This window comes from Felis catus, chromosome E2 (assembly GCF_018350175.1).
Source record: "Felis catus isolate Fca126 chromosome E2, F.catus_Fca126_mat1.0, whole genome shotgun sequence".
Lineage (NCBI taxonomy): Eukaryota > Metazoa > Chordata > Mammalia > Carnivora > Felidae > Felis > Felis catus.
Window position 1 is genome coordinate 13,515,830 of NC_058382.1, and position 27,939 is coordinate 13,543,768.

At 54.4% G+C, this 27,939-nt stretch overlaps 3 protein-coding genes and 1 long non-coding RNA gene across 13 annotated transcripts in view; 2 read left to right on the forward strand and 2 right to left on the reverse strand.

Moving 5' to 3' along the window:
- TMEM91 (transmembrane protein 91) overlaps positions 1 to 16,186 on the reverse strand; it is a 22,878-nt gene extending 6,692 nt beyond the window's left edge. For 2 of the 8 annotated variants that reach the window (XM_045046487.1, XM_045046486.1), the window contains exon 1: positions 1,884 to 1,988. In XM_045046487.1, coding sequence (XP_044902422.1) covers positions 1,884 to 1,968 — 85 coding nt within the window. In that variant the 5' untranslated portion in view covers positions 1,969 to 1,988. Of the gene's footprint in view, positions 1 to 1,883; positions 1,989 to 2,345; positions 2,501 to 5,612; positions 5,870 to 15,999 lie in introns of those variants that run through there. The other 6 variants (XM_006941229.5, XM_006941230.5, XM_019819492.3 and 3 more) reach the window with 6 other exon arrangements.
- On the forward strand, positions 5,950 to 12,630 carry B9D2 (B9 domain containing 2). Of its 2 annotated transcripts, none has more exons than XM_006941231.4 (4): positions 5,950 to 6,092; positions 6,579 to 6,670; positions 9,638 to 9,763; positions 12,024 to 12,630. In XM_006941231.4, the coding sequence occupies exons 2-4, from the start codon at positions 6,583 to 6,585 to the stop codon at positions 12,335 to 12,337; spliced, it is 528 nt and encodes a 175-aa protein (XP_006941293.1). In that variant the 5' UTR covers positions 5,950 to 6,092; positions 6,579 to 6,582; the 3' UTR covers positions 12,338 to 12,630. The 2 variants fall into 2 exon arrangements, with proteins under 2 accessions (XP_006941293.1, XP_003997822.1); XM_003997773.5 differs by having other exon boundaries at positions 5,969 to 6,156.
- On the forward strand, positions 13,480 to 27,522 carry TGFB1 (transforming growth factor beta 1). Of its 2 annotated transcripts, none has more exons than XM_006941232.5 (7): positions 13,480 to 14,524; positions 17,569 to 17,729; positions 18,932 to 19,049; positions 20,640 to 20,717; positions 20,867 to 21,017; positions 26,593 to 26,746; positions 27,235 to 27,522. In XM_006941232.5, exons 1-7 carry the CDS (start codon positions 14,170 to 14,172, stop codon positions 27,391 to 27,393), a joined length of 1,176 nt encoding a protein of 391 aa, XP_006941294.1. In that variant the 5' UTR covers positions 13,480 to 14,169; the 3' UTR covers positions 27,394 to 27,522. The 2 variants fall into 2 exon arrangements, with proteins under 2 accessions (XP_006941294.1, XP_003997823.1); XM_003997774.6 differs by having other exon boundaries at positions 13,498 to 14,524; positions 20,870 to 21,017.
- Positions 20,224 to 21,631, reverse strand: LOC123382313. The gene is made up of 2 exons (XR_006590521.1): positions 21,418 to 21,631; positions 20,224 to 21,298 (listed from the first exon to the last, which is right to left on the reverse strand). It is a non-coding gene; the product is annotated as an uncharacterized LOC123382313 (long non-coding RNA).
- Positions 27,523 to 27,939: the final 417 nt, after the last annotated feature.

Consider the following 27,939-nt stretch of genomic DNA (forward strand, 5'->3'; position numbering starts at 1 on the left):
CGCCCAGCACGGAAACCCTGCCACCCGGGGTGTGTGGGAGCAAGCGGGGGGCTCCAAGGACGGTGGGCCCCGACCCCCCCTCGCCCAGGCCCAAGCGCTGCGGGGTGGAGGAGGGGGCGCCCCCGATTCTCCAGGGCCTTTCTGGCTCGGCCCGCCTCCACCCGCCCCGCCACTCTCCTTGCCCAATAATAATAACAGCAACAGCGGCTAACTGTGTGCACTGCTCTCAGTGCTGTGCATGGACGCATAGACATTTATTCCTCGCAAGGACTGAAGAGACACTGTCATTTACTGTCCTGTTGTACGCAGGAGGAAACAGGCGCAGAGAGGTTGGGTTCTTGACTGCGAGCCTGACGCTAGTTCACTGAGTGCGGTCTAAGCCCGGACCCCTGGCCGGTGGGTTAGGGGATTTACAATCACGGTGGCTTTGACTCCTCTCGGCAGCTCTATTTCTATCTAAAGTTTTGCAGATAAAGAGACTGAGGGTCAGAGGTGTGCGCTCACTTGGCCGAGGTAAACAGCTGGAGCCAGGACCGGCAGATTTGTACCCCAGGGCTGTTTTCCTTGCTGGCCCAAGGGAAGGGGAGGAAATAGGGCAAAAGGGTACGGTGGGAGCTTCCACGCAAAGGAGGCCGAGGTGGGAGAGGGCCAGGAATGGGGTGATGTGCTGGTTATCAGGTGGCGCAAGTGGTGGTTACGAGACCGTGTTTAGACCCACGCAGACCCGAGTTACTTTCCAGGCTCTTCAGGGCACCTGCTCTGTGTCCTCGGTACAATGGCATCACCCCTCGGAACCCTCATGTTTTCATCTGTGAAACGGGCTAAACACTCCTTGCCTTTTAGACGTGATAACATCCGTAAAGCACTTAGATCAGGCGCGATACCCAGCGTCCACCATTTACCCAAAGCCTGGCAATACAGGCACTCTGAGTGTGTTTGATGATGTTTAGGAGTATTATCATCAACTTCCGGCTCCCATCGGTCTCGGTAAGGGACACTCCTCACGCCGGAGGACTCTCTCCCTCATGGAGTCCACCCAGCTTGCACTGGCTTCCTCTGCCCAGAAGCCCTCCTTATCACTAGGCCCGGTCAAACTGGACGATTCCCCTCTTGATGCGGGGCTGACCAGAGTTCCCTTGCTCCAGGGCTCCAGGGCTCCAGGGCTCCGTGCCAAGAGTCCAGACGCTGGAGTTGGCACGGGCCCCACTCCCAGGGAGAGCAGATGGTGTCTGCAAGTGCAACTTGGCGCAGGCAGAGTTTCTGGCAGACGACAGGCAGGGGAGGGGAGAGAGGGACCTGCAGCAGGACTGTGTTATCTGGGAGAGATAACCTGCTACTATCTCCTTAACCCGGCTCTGGTTGTTTTTTTCATGCAGCTAATCACTATGAAACATATGATATCTTTCTATCCTTTGTAGTTTGACTCCTCCCACATCGGTATCCACTCCGGGAGCCGGGATTCGATCCCTTTTGTTCACCGCTGTGCCTCAGGGCCTAGAACAGTGCCTGGCACAAAGTAGCCCTTCAGTACCTATTTGTGGGACGGGGGCGTGAATACTCACAAGCCTGTTGACTTTTTTTTTTTTTTTTTTTTTAAGTTTATGGAGAGTGGGGGGAGGGGCAGAGAGAGAGAATCCCAAGCAGGCTCTGTGTCTGACGGCGACTGACTCTTGATTTCTGCTCGGGTCACCATCTTGGGGCTCCTGGGTTCCGCACGACAGTGTGGAGCCCGCTCCGGATTCTCTCTCTCTCTCCCTCTCTTTCTGCCCCTCCCCCACTCTATCTCTTACAATAAAATAAATCAGATAAAATAAAATAAAATAAAATAAAATAAAATAAAATAAAATAAAATAATAAAACTGAAAAAAAAAAAAAAGAATTACCAGAGGAGCCAGCATTTCTACTCCTGTGTACGTACCCCCGAAGAACTGAAAGCAGGGTCTTGAAGAAGTATTTGTAACGCTTCATAGCAGTGTTATTCGCCACATCTGGAAGATGAAATCACACCAGTGTCCATCAGTGGAGGACTGGGTGAAGAAAATGTGGTATATTTTCTCACAGTCCGTGAGTTCGAGCCCCGCCTCAGGCTCTGTGCTGACAGCCTGGAGCCTGCTTCAGATTCTGGGTCTCCCTCTCTCTCTGCCCCTCCCCCGCTCGTGCTCTGTCTCTCCGCATCTCTCAAAAATGAATAAAGGTTAAAGAAATTAATCTAAAAACAAAAAGGATACGTGAAAGATTCCATTTCAAAAGTAACAACGCGAAGACCCATCGATAATAGCGAACATTCACAGTGCTTCCTATTTTCCGGCACTGTCCTAAATTCATTAGACATTTGTACTAATTACCTATTGCTGCATAACAAATCATTCCCCAACACCTGGTGGCTTCAAACAAACATTTATCAGCTAACATCGTCTCTGCTGGTCAGGAATCTGGCGATGGCTTGGCTGGGTGGTTATGACTCCAGGCGTCTCATGAAGTTCCAGTCAGCATGCCGGCCGGAGCTATAGTCATCTGAAGATCTTTTTCAACGTTTTTTTTTTTTTTGTTTTTGTTTTTTTTTTTAATTTATTTTTGGGACAGAGAGAGACAGAGCATGAACGGGGGAGGGGCAGAGAGAGAGGGAGACAGAGAATCGGAAACAGGCTCCAGGCTCTGAGCCATCAGCCCAGAGCCTGACGCGGGGCTCGAACTCATGGACCGCGAGATCGTGACCTGGCTGAAGTCGGACGCTTAACCGACTGCGCCACCCAGGCACCCCTAGTCATCTGAAGATCTAACCGGGGTTGGAAGATCTGCTTCCAACACGGATCACGCACGTGGTGTTGGCTGCTGGCAAGAGGCTTTAGTTCTTCTCCACATGGGTCTCTCCAATGGCTGCTTCTCTGCCATCACGACATGGTGGTGGCCGACCTCCCCATCGGAGCCATCCGAGAGAAAGAGCAAGGAGGAAGACTCAACGCCTTTTATGACCTAGTCTCGGAAGTCACACAGCAACACTTCTGCCATATTCTATTGGCTACGAGGAAGTTTTGAGTGAAGCTCAGACTCAAGGGGAGAGGAACTGGTTTCCACGTAATTGAAAGAAGGTATATCGGGGCACCTGGTGGCTCCGTCGATTAAGTGCCCAACTCTTGATTTTGGCCTAGGTCATGATCCCAGGGTCTTGGGATCAAGCCCCGTGTGGGACTCCATGCTGGGCATGGAGCCTGCTTAGGATTCTCTCTCCCTCTCTCTCTGACCCTCCCTGCCCCCATGCTTGCTCATTCTCTCTCTCAAAAAATTAGTTATTAAAAAATAAATTTAAAAAATAAAAGAAAATTAAAAAAGAAAGAAGGCACATCCCAGAATCTGTGGCTAGGGGTGCCTGACTGGCTCATCCTGAAGAGCATGTGAGTTTTGCTCTCAGGGTCATGAGTTCGAGCCCCACAGTCAGGCATAGAGCTTACTAAAAAAAAAATAAAATAAAAATAAATAAATAAATAAATAAAATTAATTGTGGGCATATTTTATTTTTTAAGTTTTTAAACTTATTTATTTTGAGAGTGAGTGAGCACATACAAGTAAGAGAGAGAATACCAAGCAGGCTCCACACTTAACACAGAGCTGGGCTTGAGGCTGGAGCCCCCAACCGTGAGATCACGACCTGAGCCGAAATCAAGACTCGGTCACTTAACTGACTGAGCCACCCGAGGGCTCCAGTGTGAGCATATTTTAAAACAACCTCATATATTAACTCATCAAGTCCTGACAACAGTCCAACAAGATGGGGCCTATCATTCATCCTCACATTACAGAAAAGAAAAGCAAGATACAGAGAGGCTAGAAGTCACACAGTAGGTGAAGAGCTGAGACTTACATCTAGGTAGTTGACCTGGGAACCATTTTCTTAATCACTAATATCAACCAGTAGGGAGAAAACCAGTAAAAAAAAAAAAAAAAAAAAAAAAAATTAAGAAGGAGCACTGACAGGATTCGACTGGCTGGATGTGGGAAGTTTTGTGTTTTTTTTTGTTTGTTTTTTGTTTTTTTTTTTTAGTTTTTAATGCTTCTTTATTTATTTTTTTTTAATTTTTTTTTCAACGTTTATTTATTTTTGGGACAGAGAGAGACAGAGCATGAATGGGGGAGGGGCAGAGAGAGGGAGACATAGAATCGGAAACAGGCTCCAGGCTCTGAGCCATCAGCCCAGAGCCCGACGCGGGGCTCGAACTCACGGACCGCGAGATCGTGACCTGGCTGAAGCCGGACGCTTAACCGACTGCGCCACCCAGGCGCCCCAATGCTTCTTTATTTTTAAGACAGAGCATGAGCGAGGAAGGGGCAGAGAGAGAGGGAGACACAGAATCCGAAGCAGGCTCCAGGCCCTGAGCTGTCAGCACGGAGCCCGACGCGACGCAGGGCTCGAACCCACAGTCGGGGAGATGGTGACCTGAGCTGAAGTCAGGTGCGCTGTTAGTGATGGAGTCTTGGATGATACCCAGGCACAACCTCCATATGCCCTTGGATACTGAAAGACGTGTATCCAAGAAAGGAAGGACAGCAGAGAGGTTAATAACATCAAGTTTAGGGGCAGAGTAAGAACTACAATCAATGTGATTTAAGGCAAATGATTTTGCCCCAATTTTTTCATCTGAAACAAAGCTGATATTAACTGCCCTGTGGGATGTCTCAGCATCAAACAAAATCATGCAATCAAAACGATCAGTTTACAGGGTCTGGCATAGAAAATACACTCAGTAAATGGTGGCTTTCAAATATACCTATTAGTGAAATGTAATCCTATTGAATTATTTTCTGTATATTAATACTATTCTATTCGAATGTTGCTCCCTCCCCATAATTTTGACTTCGGGATGCTCACTTGTGTAGCCTCATTTTGGGAAAAGTCGAAAAATGAATTTCCTTTGGACTCCTGGTCTGGCCTAGAGGAATAGGGACTAGGGTTCAAGTGGAGTTTGAGGGTGAAGGCAGGCTGCTCACGAAATCAGAGTATGTCGGGGCGTCGGACTCGGTCCTTCTACTTATACCCATTACACAGATGAGATAATAGACCTGGAGACCTGCAGGGGCACATGACCAGTTGCTGGCAGAGTCCAGCCTTCAAGAACCAGATTTTCTGGGGCGCCTGGGTGGCGCAGTCGGTTAAGCGTCCGGCTTCAGCCAGGTCACGATCTCACGATCTCACGATCTCGCGGTCCGTGAGTTCGAGCCCCGCGTCGGGCTCTGGGCTGATGGCTCGGAGCCTGGAGCCTGCTTCCGATTCTGTGTCTCCCTCTCTCTCTTGCCCCTCCCCCGTTCATGCTCTGTCTCTCTCTGTCCCCAAAATAAATAAACGTTGAAAAAAAAAATTAAAAAAAAAAAAAAAGAACCAGATTTTCTGCAGAAAAAAGAGGCCTCAGTTCCTCATTTCTCATCCCCTTTCCCCCACGCTCCCCCTTCTTACTCAGAATCAGCACTAACAGTATTTCTGAGAAGGAAGTTGGATTTATCAGTCCGTGAGGAGCCACAGGAAACCCCCCAAAAAGGAAGGAAAACCCCTCTCCCCAACTTGAGTTTTTCTGAAGGTGGAAGAATGTTTTTCATAAAGACAGGGGGATGCAGGCAGTGACCTTGAGGGAGATTCCCCTTTGGTCCTGGCTCAAGTCTGATTTGTGGTCCTGGCTGGGAGAGAGCGTTCGAGGAGGCAGGTAGCGTGGATGGAATCTCCTATTTTGTGAGGAAGGTACCTGGCAGAAACAGTTGGCGCGCAAATTTCCTCAGCCACACTCAAGATGGCAGCGGCCCGACCACGCCCCAAATGGCGGAACCTTTGAGTGTGCGGAGAGACGCTTTTCCCAAAATGGAGAGGGGGAGAGAAAACGTCCATCACATATTAGCCCCGCCCCGAAGGCTGCTAGGGCCAATTAGCGACCCGCAGGGCGGGTGCAAGACTAGGGGAGGAGGCTGCTGTTGCCCCAGCAACAACCAGGGAGCCCGAAGGCGGGCGCAGCTTCGGAGGGATCAGCTCCTCAGGTCTCTCGCTGCCGGAAAGGTCCTGGGAGAGGCGCGAGCCAAGCCTAGGAAGTCAGCATCCGCGGAGAGAGGGACAGGTCAGGCCCATGAACTGCAATCCCCGCTGTCTCTTGGCCCGACCTAACCGTTAGGTGCTCTGAGGTAGGAATAACGCATGCCCGGGCTTAGAGGCGGGGCTAAGGCGGCCCTGCGCTTAAAAGGCCTGCGCCTCTTGGCGCTTGCGGGATCCGACGTGAGGAGGCGGGGCTTTTGTGCCTGTGGGCGGGGCCATGGGCCTTTGGGGCGGGGCTTTCCGCTGCGCTGAGTTTAAGGAAGAGGTTATTTTAGAAGCGGGTAGAGAGATGCCAGCTTCTCCCTCAGCTCTCACCTCACCCCCCGTCATTTTTCCCGGGCTCTCCTGGAGGGGCGGTCAGGCCCCTGGTTAAGGCGGCAGCCTCAGTAGTTTGACGAAACTGGCTTGGAATCCTACTGCCCCTTATTTGGTAGGCCTCAGTTTCCCCATCTGTCGAGTGGACATAATAGAACACTTACTTCACAGGGCTGTGATTACATTTTTCCCTCAGGGCCATGGCTGAGGTGCACGTGATCGGGCAGATCATGGGGGCCACCGGGTTCTCGGAAAGTAGCCTCTTCTGCAAGTGGGGCATCCACACAGGTATTCTGGGGCCTGGTTCATTTCCCCACCCAGACCTCCAAGCCCAGAGTTTCTACCCCCCTTCCTGGACTCCCTCGCCTAGTCCCCGATCCTCCTCTTCCATTGGCTCTCAGGACTCCCAGCCATGACCATCCTCTGACAATGTGAATCTCACACTCCTTCCTTGTTCTTCCCATCTCATATCTGGGGGAGCTCTGGCTCCCCTTCTCTGAACACAAAGCCCCTGAGGATATGGGACTATAGGCTAGATTCCCCCCCCCCCCCACCCCACCCACACAGACACACTCCCAATCCTCAAAACCCTAGACAGCCTATCCCCACTGGACTTCATTCACTGTCTTGGGGGGTGTGGGGGGCCTGGGTCCCTCTCCCATCTCCATTCGTTGCTTAACAGTCTCCATGTATTAAATTCTTACTGTAAAATGGGTTTCCATCCCAGATTTACAGAGAAGAGGCCACCCTACTGTATTCATAATTCTCTGTGAGAATGTAGGAACCCCTTTCTATCAGTCACTCAGGTTCATCCACACAGGTGCAGGAGAGACTTTGGAAGCCCCAGTTTTCCCCATCAGAGACAGCATAGCATCAAGGGTAGGGCCATAGGCTGCCGGATCTGGGCTCAAATGCTAAGTCCCTCACCTATTGAGTGGTGGCCTTTGGACTTGGCCTCTCTAGGCCTCAGTCTCCTTGTCTAAAAAGGAAGCTAAGGGGCGCCTGGGTGGCGCGGTCGGTTAAGCGTCCGACTTCAGCCAGGTCACGATCTCGCAGTCCGTGGGTTCGAGCCCCGCGTCAGGCTCTGGGCTGATGGCTCGGAGCCTGGAGCCTGTTTCCAATTCTGTGTCTCCCTCTCTCTCTGCCCCTCCCCCGTTCATGCTCTGTCTCTCTCTGTCCCAAAAATAAATTAAAACGTTGAAAAAAAAATTTTTTTTAATAAAAAAATAAAAATAAAAAGGAAGCTAATAGCAGCTAAGAGGCAGCAGAGTGTTAAGAGTGGACTGCCTGAGTTCAAAACCGCATATTAATTACGTGACCTTGGGCACTTGTCTTTGCCTTGATTTCCCTGTCTGTACAATGGGAATAATAGCAATGCTTAACTTCATGGGGTTGTTGTAAGGACTAAATGAATATCAACCAGCACTGAGAAGAGGGCCTGACCCAGTTAGCGTTTGCCTCACTTGTGTAGAAACCGGTTGGGGTTCTGTTAGTAAAGCCTTGGGTGTGTTGCCCAGCACAGATAAATGCTCATGAAATAGCGTGGCTATTGCCGCCTTCATCTCTGGAGGCCCTGGGTCCTTTGCGATTTCCCTAGTGGGTAGAGTGGTGGCTGAGATCCCCCAGGGAAATTGGGGTCCTCCAGCTGAGCAGATGAGAGGCAGACCCTGGAGTCAGACTTGGTTTCCAGTCTGGACCCCACCACTCACCTGCTCTGTGACCCTGGCCAGGTGCTGACCGCCCCCCATCTCCCCGTCCCCCACTTGGAGCCTCATTTTCCTCATTTGTAAGTGGTAGAGTGGGAATATTTGTCTTTCATAGGGGTGTTGGGAAATCTCGTAAGTGAAGGACCTGACTGAAGGCCTGGTACTTTCCTCATCTGGCCCAGAAGGAAGAGATCACCAACATGATTTTTATTATTTCAGGGGGCTCTTGGTGGTGGTGGGGGGGGAGTTAATCCAGCAGAGAGCTCAGGGGCAGCCAGATAAAGGGCTTGGGCCCTGCAGTCAGAGCACAGTTTGAGTCCAGCGCCACTGTGGGACATTGGTAAACTGCGTTCCTGCTGTGCCCAGCATGGGCGACAGTGCTTGGCCCACAGCAGGTGTTCAATAAGTGTTCGGGGGACTAAATGGCCAAGTGACTTTCCTTCTCCTTTCTTTACCTATAAAATGGGGATTATATCAGCACCCACCTCCTAGGAGCCCTCACTTGTCCAACAAACATGTATTGAGCACCTTCTGTGTACAAAGATCCTGAGTCTGAAGTCCTGGGGACCCAGCAGTATACAAGAGACAGACATGCTCTCCTAGGGCTCCCAGTAGAGGAGACAGGAAATAAAATGAGCAGACTGGCTACTGACAGTGGTAGGTACCAGAAGAAATGAGAGGAGATGATGAGACAGGGACTCGTGTTTGGATAGGAGGGTGAGGGAGCACCCCTCTGGGAAAGTGGCACTGGAGCCTACTATCCCTGAAGGATGAGGAAAAGCCACGTAAGGGCACATCCAGGAGCAGAGCTTTCTGGGCAGAGTCAACAGCCAGTGCAAAGGCCCCGGGGGTGGGGGGGGGGGGGAAGAGAACAGAAATGGGGGCAGTGAGGCTAGAGGGTGGTGACAGGAGAGTGGTCGGAGAGGAGTTCAGGAAGGGAGCATAGGCCAGGCCATGGAGGGCCTTGTGGGCTACAGAGGAGAGTCTAAACTAGGGGGTGGGGAGGGGATTTAGAGCCCTAGAGGGGAGACTAAGTGAATTGATTTTAGCACAACATCTGGCACTCAGGAAGCGGTGCATTTTTGCTATTCTTTTCACCCTCGGGAGGATTGCTATTATTATGCACCTTTCACCCTGTGCTGGTGCTCTTGAAGGGACATCCTTGGCCCCATCTTTGTCCTTGGACTAGGCCTCTAAACGTGGGGTGAAGAGTCAGAAAATGATATCCAACACTTACCCAGCACTCACTCTGCCCCCCTGACACTGTGCTGAGGGCTTTCTGTGTATTAGCTCGTTTAATCTTTTCAGAAAACTATGAGGGATGTGTCAGGAGGACACCCATCTTACAGAAGGGGAGACCGAGGCAGAGGAAGGTAACTCGCCCAAGGTTGCGCAGGCAGGGAGAAGTAGTACCAGGATTTGAACCCAGACATTTGGCTCTAGAGTCCACACTTTGTAACCCCTGACCCCCCAAAGCCAGGGAGAAACAGGTTCCTCCAGCCACAGTGGCCTCCCCTTCCTGATGTCTGCTTCCTACCCCTCCCTGCAGGGGCAGCGTGGAAGCTCCTGTCGGGCGTACGGGAGGGCCAAACACAGGTGGACACCCCCCAAGTAGGGGACATGGCCTACTGGTCCCACCCCATCGACCTGCACTTCGCCACCAAAGGCCTCCAAGGTGGGTTCCCGGCCTGGGCCCCAGGCTGCCCTCTGGGGCCCTTTCCTGGCCAGGCCTGGTCCCAGAGAGGCTCTCTGCAGGCTGGCTCTAGGGTGTGTAAGACTAGGCCGGCCAGGGCTGCAGGGGGTGAGGGGAAGGTGGGGACCAGGGGGAGAGGGGAGGTGGCTTTCGAAGAGACAAACAGGAGGCTTCAATCAGGAGGAAGCTGGGAGGGGGTGACGAGGGAGAGAGGGCTGGTAGCTGTTTCTGCAGTCCTGGCTCCCCAGCTGCTCACAGGGGAAGCGAGTATGCGGGGGAGGAAGGGTATCAGAAAGCCTTTTCTCGTGGAAAATTTAGATCACTGGAGAGGAGTGGATTCTAGGAAACAGCCTAAGTCAACATGACATGTGTTTCAACAATACAAATAATATTTACTGAGCGTCTGCCCTGCGCCCAGCCTGTGTTGGGCGATGCCAGGGAAATGTTGGTGATTGAGACAGCCCCCCAGCCCTGTCCTCATCGGATTCACCATCTCTTGCGGGGGGAGACCGAGCTGTCCCAGATAGTGGCATCCCAGAGTGGGCAGGACTGGAATGGGGGATCCTAGAGGGTAGGGGAGCCCAGAGGAGAAGCCTGACTGCGAGGGAATTCAGGGAGAGCTTCCTGGAGGAGGGGGTGTTTGAGCTTTGCCGTGAAGGGCTAGTAGGAACTTGTACGGCAGAGGGATGGAAGAAGGTTCTAGGCAGAGAGCTGCGTATGAAAGGCCCAAAGGGGAAAGTGAGCCAGGGGCCTTTGGAGGATCGAGGGTAAACAGGAGAAGGGCCAGGGGTGAGGGGACAGGGGACAAGCCGTGGAGCTGAGGCCATCTCCAGAAGGTGCTCGGGAGCCGTAGCCCATGACAGACATGTCAGATTTCAATTTTAAAAGATTCTTCTGGCTGCCTGTGGCTGATGGGCCGGAGTATGAGGCAGGCGACTGTCCTTCAGTTCTGCAGACCCCACATCCTCCAGTACGGTCACTGTCTTTGCCTCCTCTTTCCTCAACCCCCACTCTGCCCACCCAGAAATCCCTTTGGCTCTACCTTTGGAATATATCCTAAATCCCCCCACTTCTCTCTCTGGTCTCTTGGTCTGTCCCTCCTCACCTTTCACCTGGATATTACAGTGGCCTCTTCCCTGTGCTCCATAGTCTGTTCCCCTGTGAACACCCAAGTTGGGTCATATTCTTCTGTCTCTACACAGAACCCCCACCCCCCATGGTCCCCATCTTACTCGGTAAAAGCCAAAGATTTATCCTGGATCATAATCAATTTGAGACAATCTGGTCTGTCACCTCCTGTCTCTCTCTCCCTCTCTCAGTCCAGCCTCACTGGCGCCACCAGCCAGCTCCCACCTCAGGGCCTTTGCACACACTGTTCCCTCTCCTGGGGGCGTACTTCCCCAGATGTCCATCCACATGGCTGGCTCCGTTCCCTCAAGCATTCGCTCAACCGTCACCTTCTTGGAAAAGCTTCTCTTGATCACCCACTTTCTAAAACCCCATCCCCACCCCCACCATACCCAGCTTTATTTTTCTCCAGAGCAGTTATCACCATCTGACATACCCTGTAATTTGCTTATTTACTACATTCGTTGTCTAGGATGTCAGGAATTTTTGTCTGCTCTGTTCACCACTGTGTCCCCAGCTTCTAGAATAGGGCCTAGCGCAGGCGGCGGTGGGGGGGGGGCCGCAGAAAGGAGGGTGAAATGGGGCCAGGTCTCCAAGGGCTTTTGCCTACCGGGCTGAGGAGCTGAACTGTGTTCTAAGGACATTGAGAAACCTATGGATGTGGGGGAAAGATGCTTCCAGCTGCCACGTTGGAAGGTGCATTGGAGGTGCAGGAAGGAACGCCCTGGGCCCAGAGAGCACAGAGTGGGCTGTGGGGAGGGAAGGAGGTGTCCCGGACAAGGCCCAAGGCGCTCACCTGGGGACTGGACTGCCCTGAAATGGGGGCACAGAAGAGGAGGCCACAGGAAGGGATGTCCGCAGAGGCCAGATCCAGAGGGCCTGGGGTGTTGAGGTTGGAATTGATAGTGAGGGCACTGGGGAGCCAGGGAGGGGTTTTCAGCAGGGGAGGGAAGTAGATTCGGAAAGATTCCTTTGGCTGCCTTGTGAATGGGAGAGAAGGCTGGGGCAGAAACCCAGCGGGGAGGGGACTGGACCAGTGGGGATCGAGGAGATGGGGACCAGGAGGGGGAGACGGAGCTCCACCATCGCTCCTTTCCTCCCTCCCGTCCTGCAGGCTGGCCCCGACTCCATCTCCAGGTGTGGTCGCAGGACAGCTTCGGCCGCTGTCAGCTCGCAGGCTACGGCTTTTGCCACGTGCCCAGCAGTCCGGGCACCCACCAGCTGGACTGCCCCACATGGCGGCCCCTGGGCAGCTGGCGGGAGCAGCTGGCACGGGCCTTTGTGGGTGGCGGCCCTCAGCTGCTGCACGGGGACGCCATCTACAGTGGGGCCGACCGCTATCGCCTGCACACGGCCGCCGGTGGCACTGTGCACCTTGAGCTGGGCCTGCTGCTGCGCCACTTCGACCGCTATGGTGTGGAATGCTGACCCTGCCCCAGCCGCCACTCGCAGGCCCTTATCCACACCCAGCTACCTATGGAGGGGCAGGATGGCCCGGTGGTCAGAAGCGTGGGTGGGTCCGGAGACTGTCAGATCTGACCCCAGCCAAGGCAGGCCGTGGCTTCTGTCCCGGCCAGCACCTCAAGCCCAGTGGCTGCCCCTCTCAGGTCCAGTTTCCCCATCTGTAAAATGGGGGCAGTTAAGTGTGTGAGGTCGCAGGGTGTTGGGTGAGAAGAGACTGCGCACCGAAGCGCTCAATAAAGGAGCAGTTCTTACAGGTGTGGGTGCCTTCCTGACTTCATCTGTCAGAGGTCTTGTGCCCTCCTGTCCTCCCACTGACACCCTCCTTCAGGTCCCCACCTTCTGACAGACCCACTTCCCCCATCTTGTGCCTCAACCTCTGCCTCCTCCCCACTCTGGGGGCCCCTCTTGTGACCCCCTCTCTTTGGGGCTCCTTCCTCCCCTGTGTGCCTCTCCCCACTGGGTCCCCGTCTCCTGGCTGACCCTCTTCCCCTCTGCTCCAGCCTCCCACCCTCTCTCCTCTGGGGTCCCCGCTCTCTGATCCCCTGTGCCATGTGTCCCCAGCCTCCGATTGAGCCCTCCCCGCCAGATCTTCATTCTCTCCACGACCCCGCACAGCCCTCAAAGCCACACGCAACCCGTCTGCCCGTTTAGATTGCGCTCAGCCGCCAGGAGGCAGCACCCTGTTCGCGGGGCGGAGCCGGGGTGTCCGCCCCCTCCCCCCGGGGCCTGAGGGACCCCCCTCGGAGCCCGCCCACGCGAGATGAGGACGGTGGCCCGGCCCCCCCATGTCCTCCCCCTGGGGGCCGCCCCCGCCCCGCGCGCTTCCTGGGTGGGGCCGGGGCGGCTTCAAAACCCCCCGCCGCCCCAGCCGGTCCCCGCCACTGCCGCCGCCGCCGCCCTTCGCGCCCCGGGCGTCCCACCCCCTCCTCCCGCCGCGGATCCGCCAGACAGCGAGGCCCCCGGCCGGGGGCAGGGGGGACGCCCCCTCCGGGGCACCCCCCGGCTCGGAGCCGCCCGCGGGGCCGGCCTCGGCCGGGAGCGGAGGAAGGAGCCGCCGAGGAGCAGCCTGAGGCCCCAGAGTCTGAGACGAGCCGCCGCCGCCGCCCCCGCCGCCGCCGCCGCCGCCACTGCGGGGAGGAGGGGGAGGAGGAGCGGGAGGAGGGACGAGCTGGTTGGGAGAAGAGGAAAAAAAGTTTTGAGACTTTTCCGCTGCCGCTGGGAGCCGGAGACGCGGGGACCGATTGGCGCGGCACTGCCCCGCCAGGAGGCAGGACTTGGGGACCCCAGACCGCCCCACCACCGCCTCGGACGCTTGCTCCCTCCCTGCCCCCTCCACGGCGTCCCCCAGGCGCCCCCATTCCGGAACAGCCCTCAGGAGCCGCCAACCCGGACTCCCGCGAAGACTTGACCCCAGACCTCGGGCGCACCCCCCTGCACGCCGCTCCCCCACCTCCAGCCTCTCTCCTGAGCCCCCGCGCATCCAAGGACCCTTCTCCACCGGGATCCGGGAGACGGGATCTCTCCCGCACCTCCTTAACTTTCCTACTCAAGACCACCCACCTCTGGTACCAGATCTCGCCCCTCTCGGTTTTTTCCTTGGGATACCGAGAAACCACCCATCAGAGCTTCCCCTCCACCTCCACTCGGTTCTCCCTGAGGGCTTCAACTCCCCTCACCTCACCCCGACCCTCCTATCTTTCTTCGGGAGACCCCGAGCCCCTCTAGGGGCGGGGCCTCCCTTTTCCCACCGCAGCGGGGCTCGCGCTCTCGGCAGTGCCGGGGGCGACGCCTCCCCCATGCCGCCCTCCGGGCTGCGGCTGCTGCCGCTGCTGCTGCCGCTGCTGTGGCTACTAGTGCTGACGCCTGGCCGGCCGGCCGCCGGACTGTCCACCTGCAAGACCATCGACATGGAACTGGTGAAGCGGAAGCGCATCGAGGCCATCCGCGGCCAGATCCTGTCCAAGCTGCGGCTCGCCAGCCCCCCGAGCCAGGGGGAGGTGCCGCCCGGCCCGCTGCCCGAGGCTGTGCTGGCCCTTTACAACAGTACCCGCGACCGGGTGGCGGGGGAGAGCGCCGAGCCGGAGCCCGAGCCTGAGGCGGACTACTACGCCAAGGAGGTCACCCGCGTGCTAATGGTGGAAAACACCAACAGTGAGCTCAGAGGGGCCGGGGACCCTGGAGGGGAGCCCCCAGGGGGCGCCGGAGTGCAGGGGTCACGGGGGAGGAAATTACTGGCAGAGGAAACTGCCTAGAGGAAGAGGACCCCCGGGGTTGCCGGGAACGCGGGAGGGGGGTCTCAAAGAGGAGAGGACTGAGCTTCCTACCCCTCAGGTATCTGGCCTTGAAGGGCAGGAGATAGGGAGCGAAGTGGGCTTCTAGAGGGCGACGGGAACCTGCGGGATGGTGGGGGGGGGGGGCAGTCCCCTAGAGGGAGAGAAGCAACTGGGGGGTGAAGGGGTAGAAAGAGTTCTTTCTTCACAGTGCACTAGAATGTGGGGGGTCGTGGGGTGAGGGCTGCATAGAGAGAGGGAGCCCGCTTTGAGAGAAGCGAAGACCCCAGCATCTGAGAGAGGGGAGGCAGTGGGGGAAAGCTGACCCAGAGCTCAGGGGCACGAGGCGAGAAAATTCAAGAAGGACAGAAAAACTAGGTGAAGCGAACTCCGGAGGTATCGGGAAAGTGGACAGTGGATCCACTTGCAGCGAGCGCGAAAAACACGCGGGATTGGGGGGGGCCCACAGAGAGGAGGATGATAGATGCGGGGAAGAGGGGACCCGAGGTCTTGGGGTGGGGGGAGGTACGAGCAGGAGAGCAGCGGAGACCCCCAGGGGGGCGTCGGGGATGCGCGCGAGGTGCCCCGAGTATTTGGCATATGGACGCGAGAGGAGGAAGCCCAGCGCGGGAAGCGAGCCCCCAAGAAACCTAGAATAGTGGGTGGTGGGAAGGGGTTTAGAGAGAGGGGAGACAGGCTTGAGAACGGGGGACGGGGAGGGAGTGGAGGGGAGACATAAACAGTGCCGTTCTGGGAGCAGCGAGCCCCCCACGCCGCGGGAGGGGAGGAAGCGGGCTGAGTGAGGAGTCGAGCCCTAGAGGGAGAGGTGGGTGGGTGAGACTCTGCAAGATCGGAGTGAGAAAACCGAGCTGGTCGGGGTGAGGGAGCCCCACGTGGGTGCCACGCGCGGAGGGAGGAGCCTGCCCTCCCGGAAAGGGTGGGGGGGGGGAGGACCCCGCAGAGCTGAACTAGGAGAGTCTGGACCCCAGAGTCCCAGTTCCTCTCCGGGAGGCTGGGGAAACCCCAGCGTCCGGCCGCCTAGCCCGCCCTCCCTTCCTTTTCCTTGCCCGGGGGGCGGGGATCGCGCGCGGAGCCTGGGGCGAGACGGGGCAGGTCGGGTCCCCGCCCTCGCGGCTGCGGCGCCTCCCGCCCTCTTCACCCCATTCTGGGGCGGGGCTGCTGCTGGGCTCGGCCCCTCGGCGCCCACGCGGGGACCCAGGGGTTCCGCGTGGCCCGGAGGTTTGGGGCAGCCCCCCTGTTTTCATTTTCTGTCTTGGGCGGTGCACCTGTGGTCCTTGGGCCACGCATGCGTGCCCGGCCAGGTGACGCCCCTCCCCACCCACATTTCAGGCTCACCTTTTCTGTGGTCGTTTCACCTTCGTTGTAGAGATTTCTCTACCGCTGGTACCTTCAGTCCTCTTCTCCCCTCCCAGTCTGGCTCCATCTTGCCCCCAAACCCTATATCTCTCTTCCCGTGTGTGTCTCCCATATCCCATGCATGGGTCTGAACAGTCTCTTCCCTCTTTCTCCCTCTTTTTCCATCTCTCCCTATTCCTCGAGTCTCCCTGTCTCTGTGGTCTCTCCATCCCTCCCTCTGACCGGTCCTGCCCTTCCTTTCTTCCTCTGTATCTATCTCCACCCGTCCTCCCACCCTCCACCCCTGCACTACACTTCCTTTGGGGTTTGCTGAGTAACCCCTGGGTCAAGATAGGGCTTCTTTGTGGGGGCCCCGGGCTGGCCTGCCTAGCGTGGGGAGGAGTAGGGGCAGGGGGCCCATGGAAGGAGTTGCCTCTCCTTTCTCATCAGATCCTGTCTCCTCCATTTCTGCACCCCTACGGCAGAGGCCTTAAAGGATGTATCCCAGTTGATCTACAAGGTCATGGCCTGCCTGCTCATCCCAAACTTTTCCTAGACTAGAACGCACTCTTCCCATTTTTCTTCCTCCCCCCACCAAAGCCATTCCTACCTAGAATGAACTTTGCCTTGTCTAACCAGCTGAGGGAGAGAAGGCAGGAAGCAATTAGTAATAGTAAGAGTAATTCGTAGTAATAATCATGTCACAGTAGCAGGGAGACTGCATGGCCTTGGGGTTAAGAGTAGTCTTTGGGACCAGACCGCCGGAGTTTGAATCCCAGCCCTGTAGCTCCTTACCTATGCCACCGTGGGGCAAATGACCTGTTTCCCCATCTATAAAATGGGTACAATAATTGTCTTTTCCTCATGAGGTTGTTGTGAGGTTTAAATGTCTTAGCCCTTGTAAAGTGTGGTGCATAGCCCCTGGCAAATAGTGAGCACTCTTTAACGTACATGTTAGCACAGCCCGGGTGTTCAGACTGCTGCCTGCTTTACCGCACTAGCTCACTCGTCGCGCACTATATAATCTTGCAGCCGGTCCTCCTTTGACAGTTGAGAATCTGACACAGAGAGTGGAATTCGCTTGCCCAAAGTCACACAGTGCTTCAGTTAGGAGAGCCTGGTGGGCAGTTAGGGAGTTTGGTGGGGTTGTCATTTCCCAAAGAATAGCCCCGAAAGCGAGGCTGTGGGAAGGAATGTGACTTGCCCAAAGTCACAGAGCTGGAAGGCTGCTCCCTCCATCCTACTCCTGCCATTCAATTTGCATTTGAGGCTTCAAGTGCTGGGGGCGCCTGAGCCAGCACAGCAGCCCCTCTTAGGGCTGTGTACTGAGTGGACGCTTTACAGATGACAGGAGACAAGCGTGGCTCAGACCCCATTTTACAGAGGGCGAAACAAATCCAGAGAGGGAGAGCCACTCTCCCAAGGTCACACCGCTAAAAAATGTCAGAATCGGGTTCCAACCCAGGGTCGTCAGCGCCGGGAGCCCACGCTCTTAGACTTGGGGTGTGCTAGCTCCCTCCGCCCTTGCCAACCCCCCTGACCTCCCTCCTCTCTGCTCCTCCCGCCTAGAAATCTATGAGAAAGTCCAGCGTACCCCGCACAGCATATATATGCTCTTTAACACGTCGGAGCTCCGAGAAGCAGTGCCCGAGCCCGTCTTGCTCTCCCGGGCAGAGTTGCGCCTGCTGAGGCTCAAGTTAAAAGCAGAGCAGCACGTGGAGCTGTACCAGGTGGGGGTCCGGGCCCCAGAGGTGGGCTGCACTGGGGCCGAGGTGGGCAGCTGGACGGCTGGTGGCTGCAAGGTCCACACAGACAGACTCGGCAGGATGGGGGCGTGCGGGCCATGGAATCATGGGACCCTTTAGACCTTTCAGGCTCCTAGCACCCTAGGATACTAAACACTCAGGAGGCCAGAATCTTGAAAGGTTGCAGGCTCTCCAACCGTTCTGTCCAGTACAGTTGTCCAGGACCACTAGCCACACGTGGCCATTTAAGTTGACTAAAAGAAAAAAAGTTCAACCCCTCAGTCTCACTGGCCATATTTTGAGTGCTCCGTAGTGGTTAGTGGCTGCTATTCTGGATGCCACAGATAAAGGACACTTCCAGCATCCTAGAAAGTTCCTTTGGATAGTTCTGTTGTAGAAGAGTTAGAGTCTCCAGGAAGACTGGGGCCTCTGGGAGGGCTGGAGTCTAGAAGATTATGCGACCTGGAATCCACGTCATGTGGGACATTGGGTTTAATGGTAGGTGGTAGACTGTTACAACAAAGGAAGTGTGTCTGTGGTCAATTCCTTGGGAGTCTAGAGAATTCAGCTTCACGCTGCCAGTGTCTGGAGTATTCTGCCCAGCCCCAGAGGATCGTGGCACACGGGCATCAGACCTCTGCAGCATCTGGGTTTGGGGCGTGCCAGACTCCTGGGTGTCTAGAACATCAATTTCTCAGAATTTCTCAGGTTCATTGAATGGGTCATTCTTGGGGTATGGAATGACTTCTAACATGAGCCCCTAGAAAGTTACAGGCTCTCAGAATTCAGGGTGTCAGATTTGCCGAATTGTATGCTCAGGGGACCCCAGGATGTCCCAGGAGGATCTCAGCATGGTGGACTGTCTCAGCTGAAAGGGGCCTGGCATTTCACCAGTGAGGGAACTCAGGCCGCGGAGGGGCCCCACAGGGACTCAGAGCAGAGGCTGAGACGTCCAGGTGCCTTGATCCCCGGCCTGGGGCTCTCTCTCCTCTCCTCCCAAGTCCGCTCCGGCGGGGGGGTGGGGGTTGTTCCTGCAGGGCCCCACAGCGTGGATGTCTGGGAGGGGACTGTCTGAGGGACTTTCTGGCAGCCTGTTTGGTGGAGCAGGAGTGGGGGTGCAGTCAGTGTATTTGGGGGTGGGGAGCCGCATCTAACCCACTGTCTCCCCCCAATTCATCTCCCCCCAGAAATACAGCAATAATTCCTGGCGCTACCTCAGCAACCGGCTGCTGGCGCCCAGTGACACGCCGGAATGGCTGTCCTTTGATGTCACTGGAGTGGTGCGGCAGTGGCTGAGCCATGGAGGTAAGGACCACTTGTTTGCCCCGCTCCTATTTTGTAATGGGATAGAGCCCTTTGTTTGTCCTGCCTAGCAGCTGGGACCCCATGTCCCAGGAGCTGGGACCCCATGTCCCAGCCAAGACGTGGCCTTCCTCCTAGACCTCAGACCTGAGTGATAATGCCTAATCCATTTCCTGAGCACCTGCTGGGTGGTGGGTGATGCTGGGGACACAGCAGTGACCCAAACAGCCCCACCCTTGCCCTCACGGAGCCCATAGTCCATTCTTGGGGTGGGGGAAGTGGGGAAAGACCTGAAAACTGGATGGTAATGACCCAGATTGGGTAGGGCTGGAATAGGGACCCCAGAGGAGATGGCTGACCCAGCTTGGGGTCAGGGAGGGCTTCCTGGAGGAGGGGACATCAGAGCTGATATTTGAGGGTTGAGTGGAACCCGTCGGGGGAAGAAGGAGAGGCAACAGTGTTCAAGGCACACCCTGAGTCCAGGGAGAGCCTGACACAGCCGATCTGTCTGTAAGAGGACTGTGTTTGACCTGAGTCCACCACACCCACATCCCCCTTCCTGATCTCCCTTTTGTTCATGCCTCCCCTCAACAAATGCCAATGGGTCCCTGCTCTGAGCCCCGCCCTGTGTGTGGTGATGCTGGGGACACAGTGGTAACTAAGACAACTTCTAGATGCTGCCTTCATGGGGCAACTCTGGACATCTACAAAGTCTTGCCAAAGCCCTAGGTGGCAGTGATGACCCGAAGGAGCAGTGGAGGGGTGGGGAGGCCCTGAGTGCTGCTGGGACCCATCCTAGAGGGTCTGGGAGGGCTTCCTGGGGGAAGGTGATAGTATAGAGACTTAAGGGATAAGTGGTGGATCGGCCAGGTGTTGAAAGGCAGGGGCCCGGGGCCGCTGGACAAAGGCCTGTCTCGGTCACTGCAGAGTCTAGAGCACCCAGCACAGGGCCCAGCACCTAGTAGGAGCTTAGAAAATCATTCACTCATTTGTTCAAGAAGCCTTTCTCCCACAGCTGCTCTGTGGGTGTGCACCCCATCCCTACCTTTTCCCACTTGGGGCACATCATCTGCCCTCTGTGGGTCTTGGCTTCCGTGCCTATTAAATTGGGACCTCTGGCGAGGATCAGAAGAGATAATGCTCACAGAGCATTTAGGACAAGGCCTGGCACCCGGGGGCGTGCACTCAGTAGATGTTTATTTTTAAGACTGTGGGCTAGGCCCAGCGGGGAGCAAGAAAACAGGAATCCCTGCCCCCATGTATCCTGCTTTCCACTGAGAACAATGAGGGAAACAAATAGCCAAATGCGAATGTCAGGAGGGTGAGTGCTATGGAGAAAATAAAGTGATGTCACTGTGGGGGTGGGGCATGTGTCCAGGAGGGCCTCCTGGAGGAGGTGACATTTGAGCTGAGACCTGAAGGAGGAGAAGGAGGAAGCAAGGCCAAGAGCAGGAGGATGCAGGGAGAGGGCAGGCAGGGGAAGAGACAGGGGGAGCCCCAACACCCCCTCCACCCTGGGTTTGCTCCACCCACGGTGGGGGTGTGAACAGCACCTGGCATCTCACACTGGCTTCCCACTCCCCACTCCCACAGGGGAAGTAGAGGGCTTTCGCCTCAGTGCCCACTGTTCCTGTGACAGCAAAGATAACACACTGCAAGTGGACATCAACGGTGAGGCCCATCTCCCTGGCCCAGCCCCATGCCCGCGTGTGTGCGCATGTGTGTGCACTTGTGTCCTCTTCCCCCTGCCCCTGCCCCCATTCATCCATCTGAGAGTGTGTGTCTATGTCTCCCCCACACCCTACAACTCCAAACCAAAGCAGGGTTCAGTTCCAGCCGCCGAGGTGACCTGGCCACCATTCATGGCATGAACCGGCCTTTTCTGCTCCTCATGGCCACCCCACTGGAGAGGGCCCAGCACCTGCACAGCTCGCGGCACCGCCGAGCCCTGGACACCAACTACTGCTTCAGGTGAACCTTTCAGCCCTTGACCGTGACATTCTCGTCTGGTGGTGTGATGGCTGGGCGCAACCAGGGAAGGCTCAAGTTGGGCACCTGGCTGGTGCTACGCGTGGCTGACACCTCCTTCAGCCTGGAGGGCTCAGAGGATGGGCTCTGAGTTCTAGGATGCTGGGATGTGGAGTCCTAGGATGTTGAGATCATCTTGCTTTCTTGCTGGTGTGTTGGTTTGTAGACTGAGGGACCCGAGCAAGTTCAACGTTGGCAGGCTGGGGTTCTAGAACGTTGGGATCCTAGGACATAAAATTCAGTGTTAATGACTGGAATCTGAGAATGTTGGACTCAAGGAGTGTTGGGATCTTAGAATTAGGGAATTGAGGATTGGAAGATTGCCCATGTTGGATTCCCATACCATTGACAGATTGGAGTCTCCACTGTTGGCAGACTGGAGACCTTGAATATTGGGCTCAGAATGGTGGAAGCCTGTGTTAAAATACTAGCATTCACGGGACACCTGGGTGGCTCAGTCGCTTAAGTGGCCTACTCTTGATCTCAACTCAGGTCTTGATCTCAGGGTCATGAGTTCAAGTTCCGCATTGGACTCCATGCTGGGCATGAAGCCTACTTAAACACAAAAAACAAAACAAAACAAAACAAAACAAACTGGGGTACCTGGGTGGCTCAGTCAGTTGAATGTCTGACTCTTGATTTCAGCTCAGGTCATGATCCCGGGGTTGTGGGATCAAGTCCCGCACTGGGCCCCATCCTTAGCATGGAGCATGCTTGGGATCCTCTCTCTCTCTCCCTCTGCCCTTTTCCCCCCACTCTCCCCCTCTCTCTCTTCCTCAAATAAAGTGTATATATATGTGTGTGTGTGTGTGTGTGTGTGTGTGTGTGTGTATATATATATATATTAGCTATAATATATATGTGTATATATATATATATAATATATTTAAAAAAACAACAACAGCTGGCATCTACAAATGTTGGGATTGGAGAAAGCCAGATTATTGGTATCCTAGAGTGTTGGGGCTCAGTGTTGGGATGTTAGACTCTTGGAAAGCTGGGATCTTCAGAGGTGGCAGCTTGGACCTCTTGAGTGATGGGCTCAGGATTGTGGAATGCTGTAATTCGATACTGAGATATCACGAATGACAAGATACCAGAGAGTTGGAATACAGGAATCCTAGCAAGTTGGAAATGCCATTGTTAGAATGTTGAGATGCTGGAGTATCGCAATCTAAGAAAGTTGAAAAGTTGGATTCCTTAGCATGTTGAAATACAGAGTTAGATGTTGCAGAATTAGAATGATAATCTGACCTTTGTTCCTCCCCAGCTTACTGTTTGGATGAGGTACCTCTGGGCTTTGTTACATGCTGTTCACCTTCTGGAAAGTCAGCTCTATTTCCAAGCTTAGCACCAGCCCCAGCCTTAGCCCAGCAACCCCACGAATGAATGAACGTTATTAATAACAATATAGAGGGAGGCAGCCAGCCATGGGAGCCTCCGCAGGGAGGGACACAGTGTCACCTCAGAAGTTGTGCCAAAAAGTGAACCTGCAGCTGAACAAAATGGTAGATCCAACTACCGATTTTCTAGAAACACAGGGACAGAGGAACATGTTAAAGAACACCATGGGCTTGCAGTCAGCAACAATTAGATTGTGGGAAATCTGACCCACTTTCTTCAACAAATACAATGCAAAGTAGGGAGGTAGAGAGATGATTATGTAGATTTCTAAAAGAATCTTAAAATATATATCAAGTAATTGCAATGTGTAGACCTTATTTGGGTCTTTATTCACGCAGGCTAGTAAAAACAAAAAGACATTTGTGAGACAGTTGGGGAAATGTGAACCCTGATTGGATATTTTATGATATCCAGGAATAATTGAGAATTTTTCTTATATGGTCTTGTGGTTATGTTTTACAATAGTCCTGATTTTCTTGGAGATACATGTGGAAATATTTGTGGATGAAATGACATGGTGGATGGCATGTGCTTTGAAATCGCCCATTGCGGGAGAGGAAGTGGGTAGGGGCAGAGATGCAGTGAACTTGGCCGTGACATGGGATTGTGGAAGTTAGCCTCCCTGAACTCTTACCCAACATCCAATGTGAGGCCTTCAGCCTGTTCTGTTCTGGGGCCCCAAGTGGGTTTTTTTTACCCATCAGGCCCTGACTGGATGGCAGAGAGGCTCTGCAAGAGCTTTGCAAGAGGGACACCTGGGTGGCTCAGTCAGTAGAGTGTGGGACTCTTGATCTCCGGGTTGTGAGTTCAAGTCCCATGTTAGGTGGAGAGCTAATTAAAAAAAAAAAGAAGAAGAAGAAAGCTTTGCAAGAGGCCTTGCACTAAATAAATGGGTTAGAAAGTGCCTCAAAGTCACCTGGAGGCTTGTTAAATATGGCCTGCTGTCCTCCAGCCCCAGCCCCACCCCCAGTTTCTGACTCAGTAGGTTTTTTGGTGAGCCTGGAGAATTTACATTCCCCACAAGTTCTCAGATGGTGCTTCTGCTGCTCTGGGGACCCCACAGGGAGGATGTCCCAGGTGGGTAATCAGGGTCACAGACTATTCAAATCTTAGGACCTCAAAATCCCCAGCCAGAGTTGAACCAGAAGTGAAATATTCTGGACAGGGGGTTCTGTCCCTTCTGTGAATTTAGGACCCCTCGAGAAGCTGAAAGCCAGGACATTTCCCCAGAAATATGCCTGTAAATGTGCACCATATGTGCCTGTGGTTTCAGGAGCTCAGGACTCTCCCTGGTCCTGGACTTCCTGATGCCTCCTTGACCCTGAACAACACCTTATTTGATCCAACATCCCTCATGTCATTGGACAGATGGGGAAACTGAGGCCCAACCAGACTGGGGAGGAACCAGGCTGAGCTCACAGGGATCTCAGATTCCTGGCTCCCTTCTCTGTGGCTTTTGGAGAGGCCTTGTCTTGCCCTGGGAAATGCTGTATCATCGCCTCTTCCTGCTGTGCTTGAGCTGACATGGCTGCGCTGGACAGATGAGGCCCCAGCCTCCCGGGGGGCACAGAGCTGGCCATGAACCTGTCCCCAAGCTCCACACTTACATGCTGTGTATGGGCAGGCAGTGCTTTCCTCTCTGGGTCTCAGTTCCTTCATCCTTCAAATGGGAATAATAATAATAAAGCCTGCCTCGTAGGGTTTTGATATCAGTTAATTCTCTGTTGATTACCTCTTGAATAGATAAATGCATGCACATGGGCCAAACCTAGAAGGGATAGTCAGAGACCCTCCAGCTCTGATCCCCACCCCTCTCTGAAGAAGAGACAGTCACTTTTATATTTGTGTCTCCTTCCAGACACAGTGTCTGTTTGAAACACTTACACACATCCGTATTTTTTTATTTTGCCCCAATTGCAGAGTTCGTTTTTTTTTTTTTGGTGGGGAGGCTGTGGAGAGGGCACTGCATATTCCTTCCTCCCTCCCTCCCTTCTTCCCTCCCTCCCTCTCTTCCTCCCTCCCTTATTCCCTTCTTTCCTTCCTCTCTTTCTTATTCTAAAAGTAACACATACCCACTGTCAAGAATTTAGAAAATACAGAAAGATATCGCCCATCACACTACCACATATAAAAAAAAAAAATCAACATTTGAATATATTTCCTTTTAGTCCTTTTATGCAAAACAGAATTTGGATCATACTGTACCTGTTCTCTTTCGCATGATATGAACCTGGAATATAGTGTTCATGCTTCCCACGAATCATGCTTCCCACGAATCAAGCTTTTTAGCTAAGGTCCCTGCCCAGCTCAGCCATGGCCCCAGAGGCCAGCACATAAAATGCCCTGGTTCTTTCCAGACAAGCAGGAGCCTGGGCCTGGGCTGGGGAGGGACTGGCTTTTGCTTCTGAGCATGGGACAGGGATTATGAGTCTAGAGCAGTAAAATATTATACATCACTATTCTCCAATATGCTTTTTAAAAACCTAACATAGAGGGGCATCTGGGTGGCTCAGTCGGTTAAGTGTCTGACTCTTGATTTCAGCTCAGGTCATGACCTTGCAGTTCGAGCCCTGCTTTGGGCTCTGTGCTGATGGTATGGAGCCTGCTTGGGACTCTCTCTCTCTCTCTCTCTCTCTCTCTCTCTCTCTCTCTCTCTCTCCCTGCCCCTCTTCCATTTGTGCTCTCTCTCACAGTAAATTATATATAATATATGTGAGGCTCGAACTCACAACCTAGAGATCAAGAGTCACATGTTCTACTAAGCCAACCAGGCGCTCCAGGTAGCAATAAGTTTTAGAAGGAAAATAAATCAGGGGCACCTGGGCAGCTCAGTCGGTTAAGCATCTGACTCTTGATTTCAGCTCAGGTCATGATCTCCTGGTTTGTAGGATTGAGACCTTGTCAGGCTCTACGCTGACAGCACAGAGCCTGCTTGGGATTCTTTCTCTCCCTCTCTCTTTGCCCCTTCCTCCCCCCAATAAATAAATAAACGTTAAAAAAAAAAAAAGAAGAAAAATAAATCAGAAGAAGAGGGAAGAAAAAAATAGATATTGGGTACTATTTTTCCTATTCTGGTTAAAATTTTCTTCTATTATGGAAAATTCAAAGTGTAGACAAAAGCAACCAAGATATGATGTAATGAAGTCCCATGGATTCTCAATCCAGCTTCAACGGGCATTAAGATTTGCCCCACATCAAATACAGACACTGTCATATTTTCTTGCAGAACTGAAATGCCACTATCACACTGAATGGAATTCACGATCATTTGGATGGGTACTTTGGGTAGGATGGTCCAGAAAGGATGCTCTGAGGAGAGGATATTGATTTTTTTAACTGATATTTATTGAGTACCTGCTGCACGTCAGGCAGTGTTCTAGGAGTTAAGGTTCCCTGCGTAAAGGACATCTGAGCATACATTTCAATGAACTGAAGAAAAGAAAAGAACTAGGGTGGATATCTGTGGGAATAGCAAGCCAGGAGGAGGGATGAGTGAGTGCAAAGGTCCTGGGGCAGGACTGTATTTGAAGAACAGGGAGGATGCTGTGTTCTAGTGTCTGGAGTCAGGGAGAGTGGGGAGGGAGTTGAGATCAGCTGACCAGGCGGTGCCTTGTGGTTCCTGTTGAGGGCTTGGGCATTTGCCCCAAGAGACACAGAGCCATGTTTGAGCCATGTTCGGAGCAGAGATTCCACATGACGGTCTCTAGCATGTGGCCCCAGAAGGCAGGAATTCCTGTCTGTTTCGTTTGTACTGAGCCCCCAGTAGATCCCAGCTAAGCAGTTGGTCCTGGTTCAACAAGTATTTGTTGCACACATAGAACTTAGGGCTTGGGGACGGTCATTTGACTTTCTTACAGGCTTGTCAGGAGCCTTCTGTGAAATGATGTTTACAATCCCGTTAGCAAGGGGCTTGACCAAAGAGAGCGCTTTATCAGTGTTAGTGATTATCATTGCTGTTACTGTTATTGCTATTATCACTGAGATGGACGCTGTGCTGGGGGCAACCAGGGTGCCCCCCCCGGGGGTGCGGCTGCCCTGCAGCAGCAGCAGCAGCAGCAGCAGCAGCCGCGCCCCCCTGACCCAGCCCCCTCCACCCCCACCCCCCACCCCGCAGCTCCACGGAGAAGAACTGCTGCGTGCGGCAGCTCTATATTGACTTCCGCAAGGATCTGGGCTGGAAGTGGATCCACGAGCCCAAGGGCTACCACGCCAACTTCTGCCTAGGGCCCTGTCCCTACATCTGGAGCCTGGACACGCAGTACAGTAAGGTGCGTCTGGCCACGGGCCGGCCGGGGTTGGGCTGGGGGGAGCAGGGGCCGAGGGAGTGGAGGGAGACAAACAGGTAAAATCGGAGAGGACTTAGCCAGATGAGAAGTAGAGAGAGCCCGGGGATCAGAGAGGATGGTACAGAAATGGGAGGAGACAGGCTCTGAGCCGGTAGAGAGACCTGACGCAGAGGGAGATGCAGAGGGATCTGCGTGCGGTCCATGGCGAGACCCATGGAGACTGAGTGACCAACCGGGTGCGGGGAGGCCGGGAGACGGAAGGAGAGGGAACGCGAGAGACAGGATGAACAGTGAACGGCCTGGAGTCCACACACTGCCACGGAGACAGAGACTGTGAAGACAAGGCAAGAGTGGAAAAGGGAGAGAGGTAGAGACTGGGAACGGACTGAGACGAGACAGAGGGAGAGGGGAAGAGGCGGGAGGGGTGGGAGCGCCCTGCCCACGACCCCCGACCCTGACCCCGCCCGCAGGTCCTGGCCCTGTACAACCAGCACAACCCGGGCGCGTCGGCGGCTCCCTGCTGCGTGCCGCAGGCGCTGGAGCCCCTGCCCATCGTGTACTACGTGGGCCGCAAGCCCAAGGTGGAGCAGCTGTCCAACATGATCGTGCGCTCCTGCAAGTGCAGCTGAGGCCCCGCCCCGCCCCGCAGGCCCCGCCCACCCGGCAGGCCCGGCCCCGCCCCCGCCCGCTGCGCCGGGCTGTATTTAAGGACACCGCTCCCCAGAGCCCTCTGGGGTCGATTAAAGGTGGAGAGACAACTGGGGTCTCTGTGTGTGTGTGGTTGGGTCCCAGAGTGGGGTCTCCCTCCCGACGTTCTCGACGTTCCTGGATTCCCGTTCCATCTGTCCCCTCTGGTCTCCATTCATTTCCTCCCACAAACGCCTACTGAGCACTTATGTTCCAAGGACTCCCCGTGAACACTAGTTAGATTTATTTATGGAGCATCTTGTGAGCTGTTCTAAGTGCCTTCTATTGATTAATTCATTTAATCACCATAACAAAGCTCTGAGATACAGGGACTCTGATAACACTCTATTTTTTTTTTCCTGCTTATTTATTTTGAGAGAGAGAGAGAGTGCGCGCGAGCGAGCACGCGCATGGGGAAGGGGGAGAGAGACTCCCAAGCAGGCTCCGAGATGTCAGTGCAGAGCCCCACTTGGGACTCGAGCTCAGAA

Bases quoted from the DNA above. Each gene is read 5' to 3' on its own strand.
- B9D2 (XM_006941231.4), top strand. From the start codon at position 6,583: ATGGCTGAGGTGCACGTGATCGGGCAGATCATGGGGGCCACCGGGTTC. The intron at 6,671-9,637 runs GTATTCTGGGGC...CCCTCCCTGCAG, and splicing joins CAAGTGGGGCATCCACACAG to GGGCAGCGTGGAAGCTCCTG. The intron at 9,764-12,023 runs GTGGGTTCCCGG...CCCGTCCTGCAG, and splicing joins CGCCACCAAAGGCCTCCAAG to GCTGGCCCCGACTCCATCTC.
- TGFB1 (XM_006941232.5), top strand. From the start codon at position 14,170: ATGCCGCCCTCCGGGCTGCGGCTGCTGCCGCTGCTGCTGCCGCTGCTG. The intron at 14,525-17,568 runs GTGAGCTCAGAG...CCTCCCGCCTAG, and splicing joins AATGGTGGAAAACACCAACA to AAATCTATGAGAAAGTCCAG. The intron at 19,050-20,639 runs GTAAGGACCACT...CCACTCCCACAG, and splicing joins GCAGTGGCTGAGCCATGGAG to GGGAAGTAGAGGGCTTTCGC.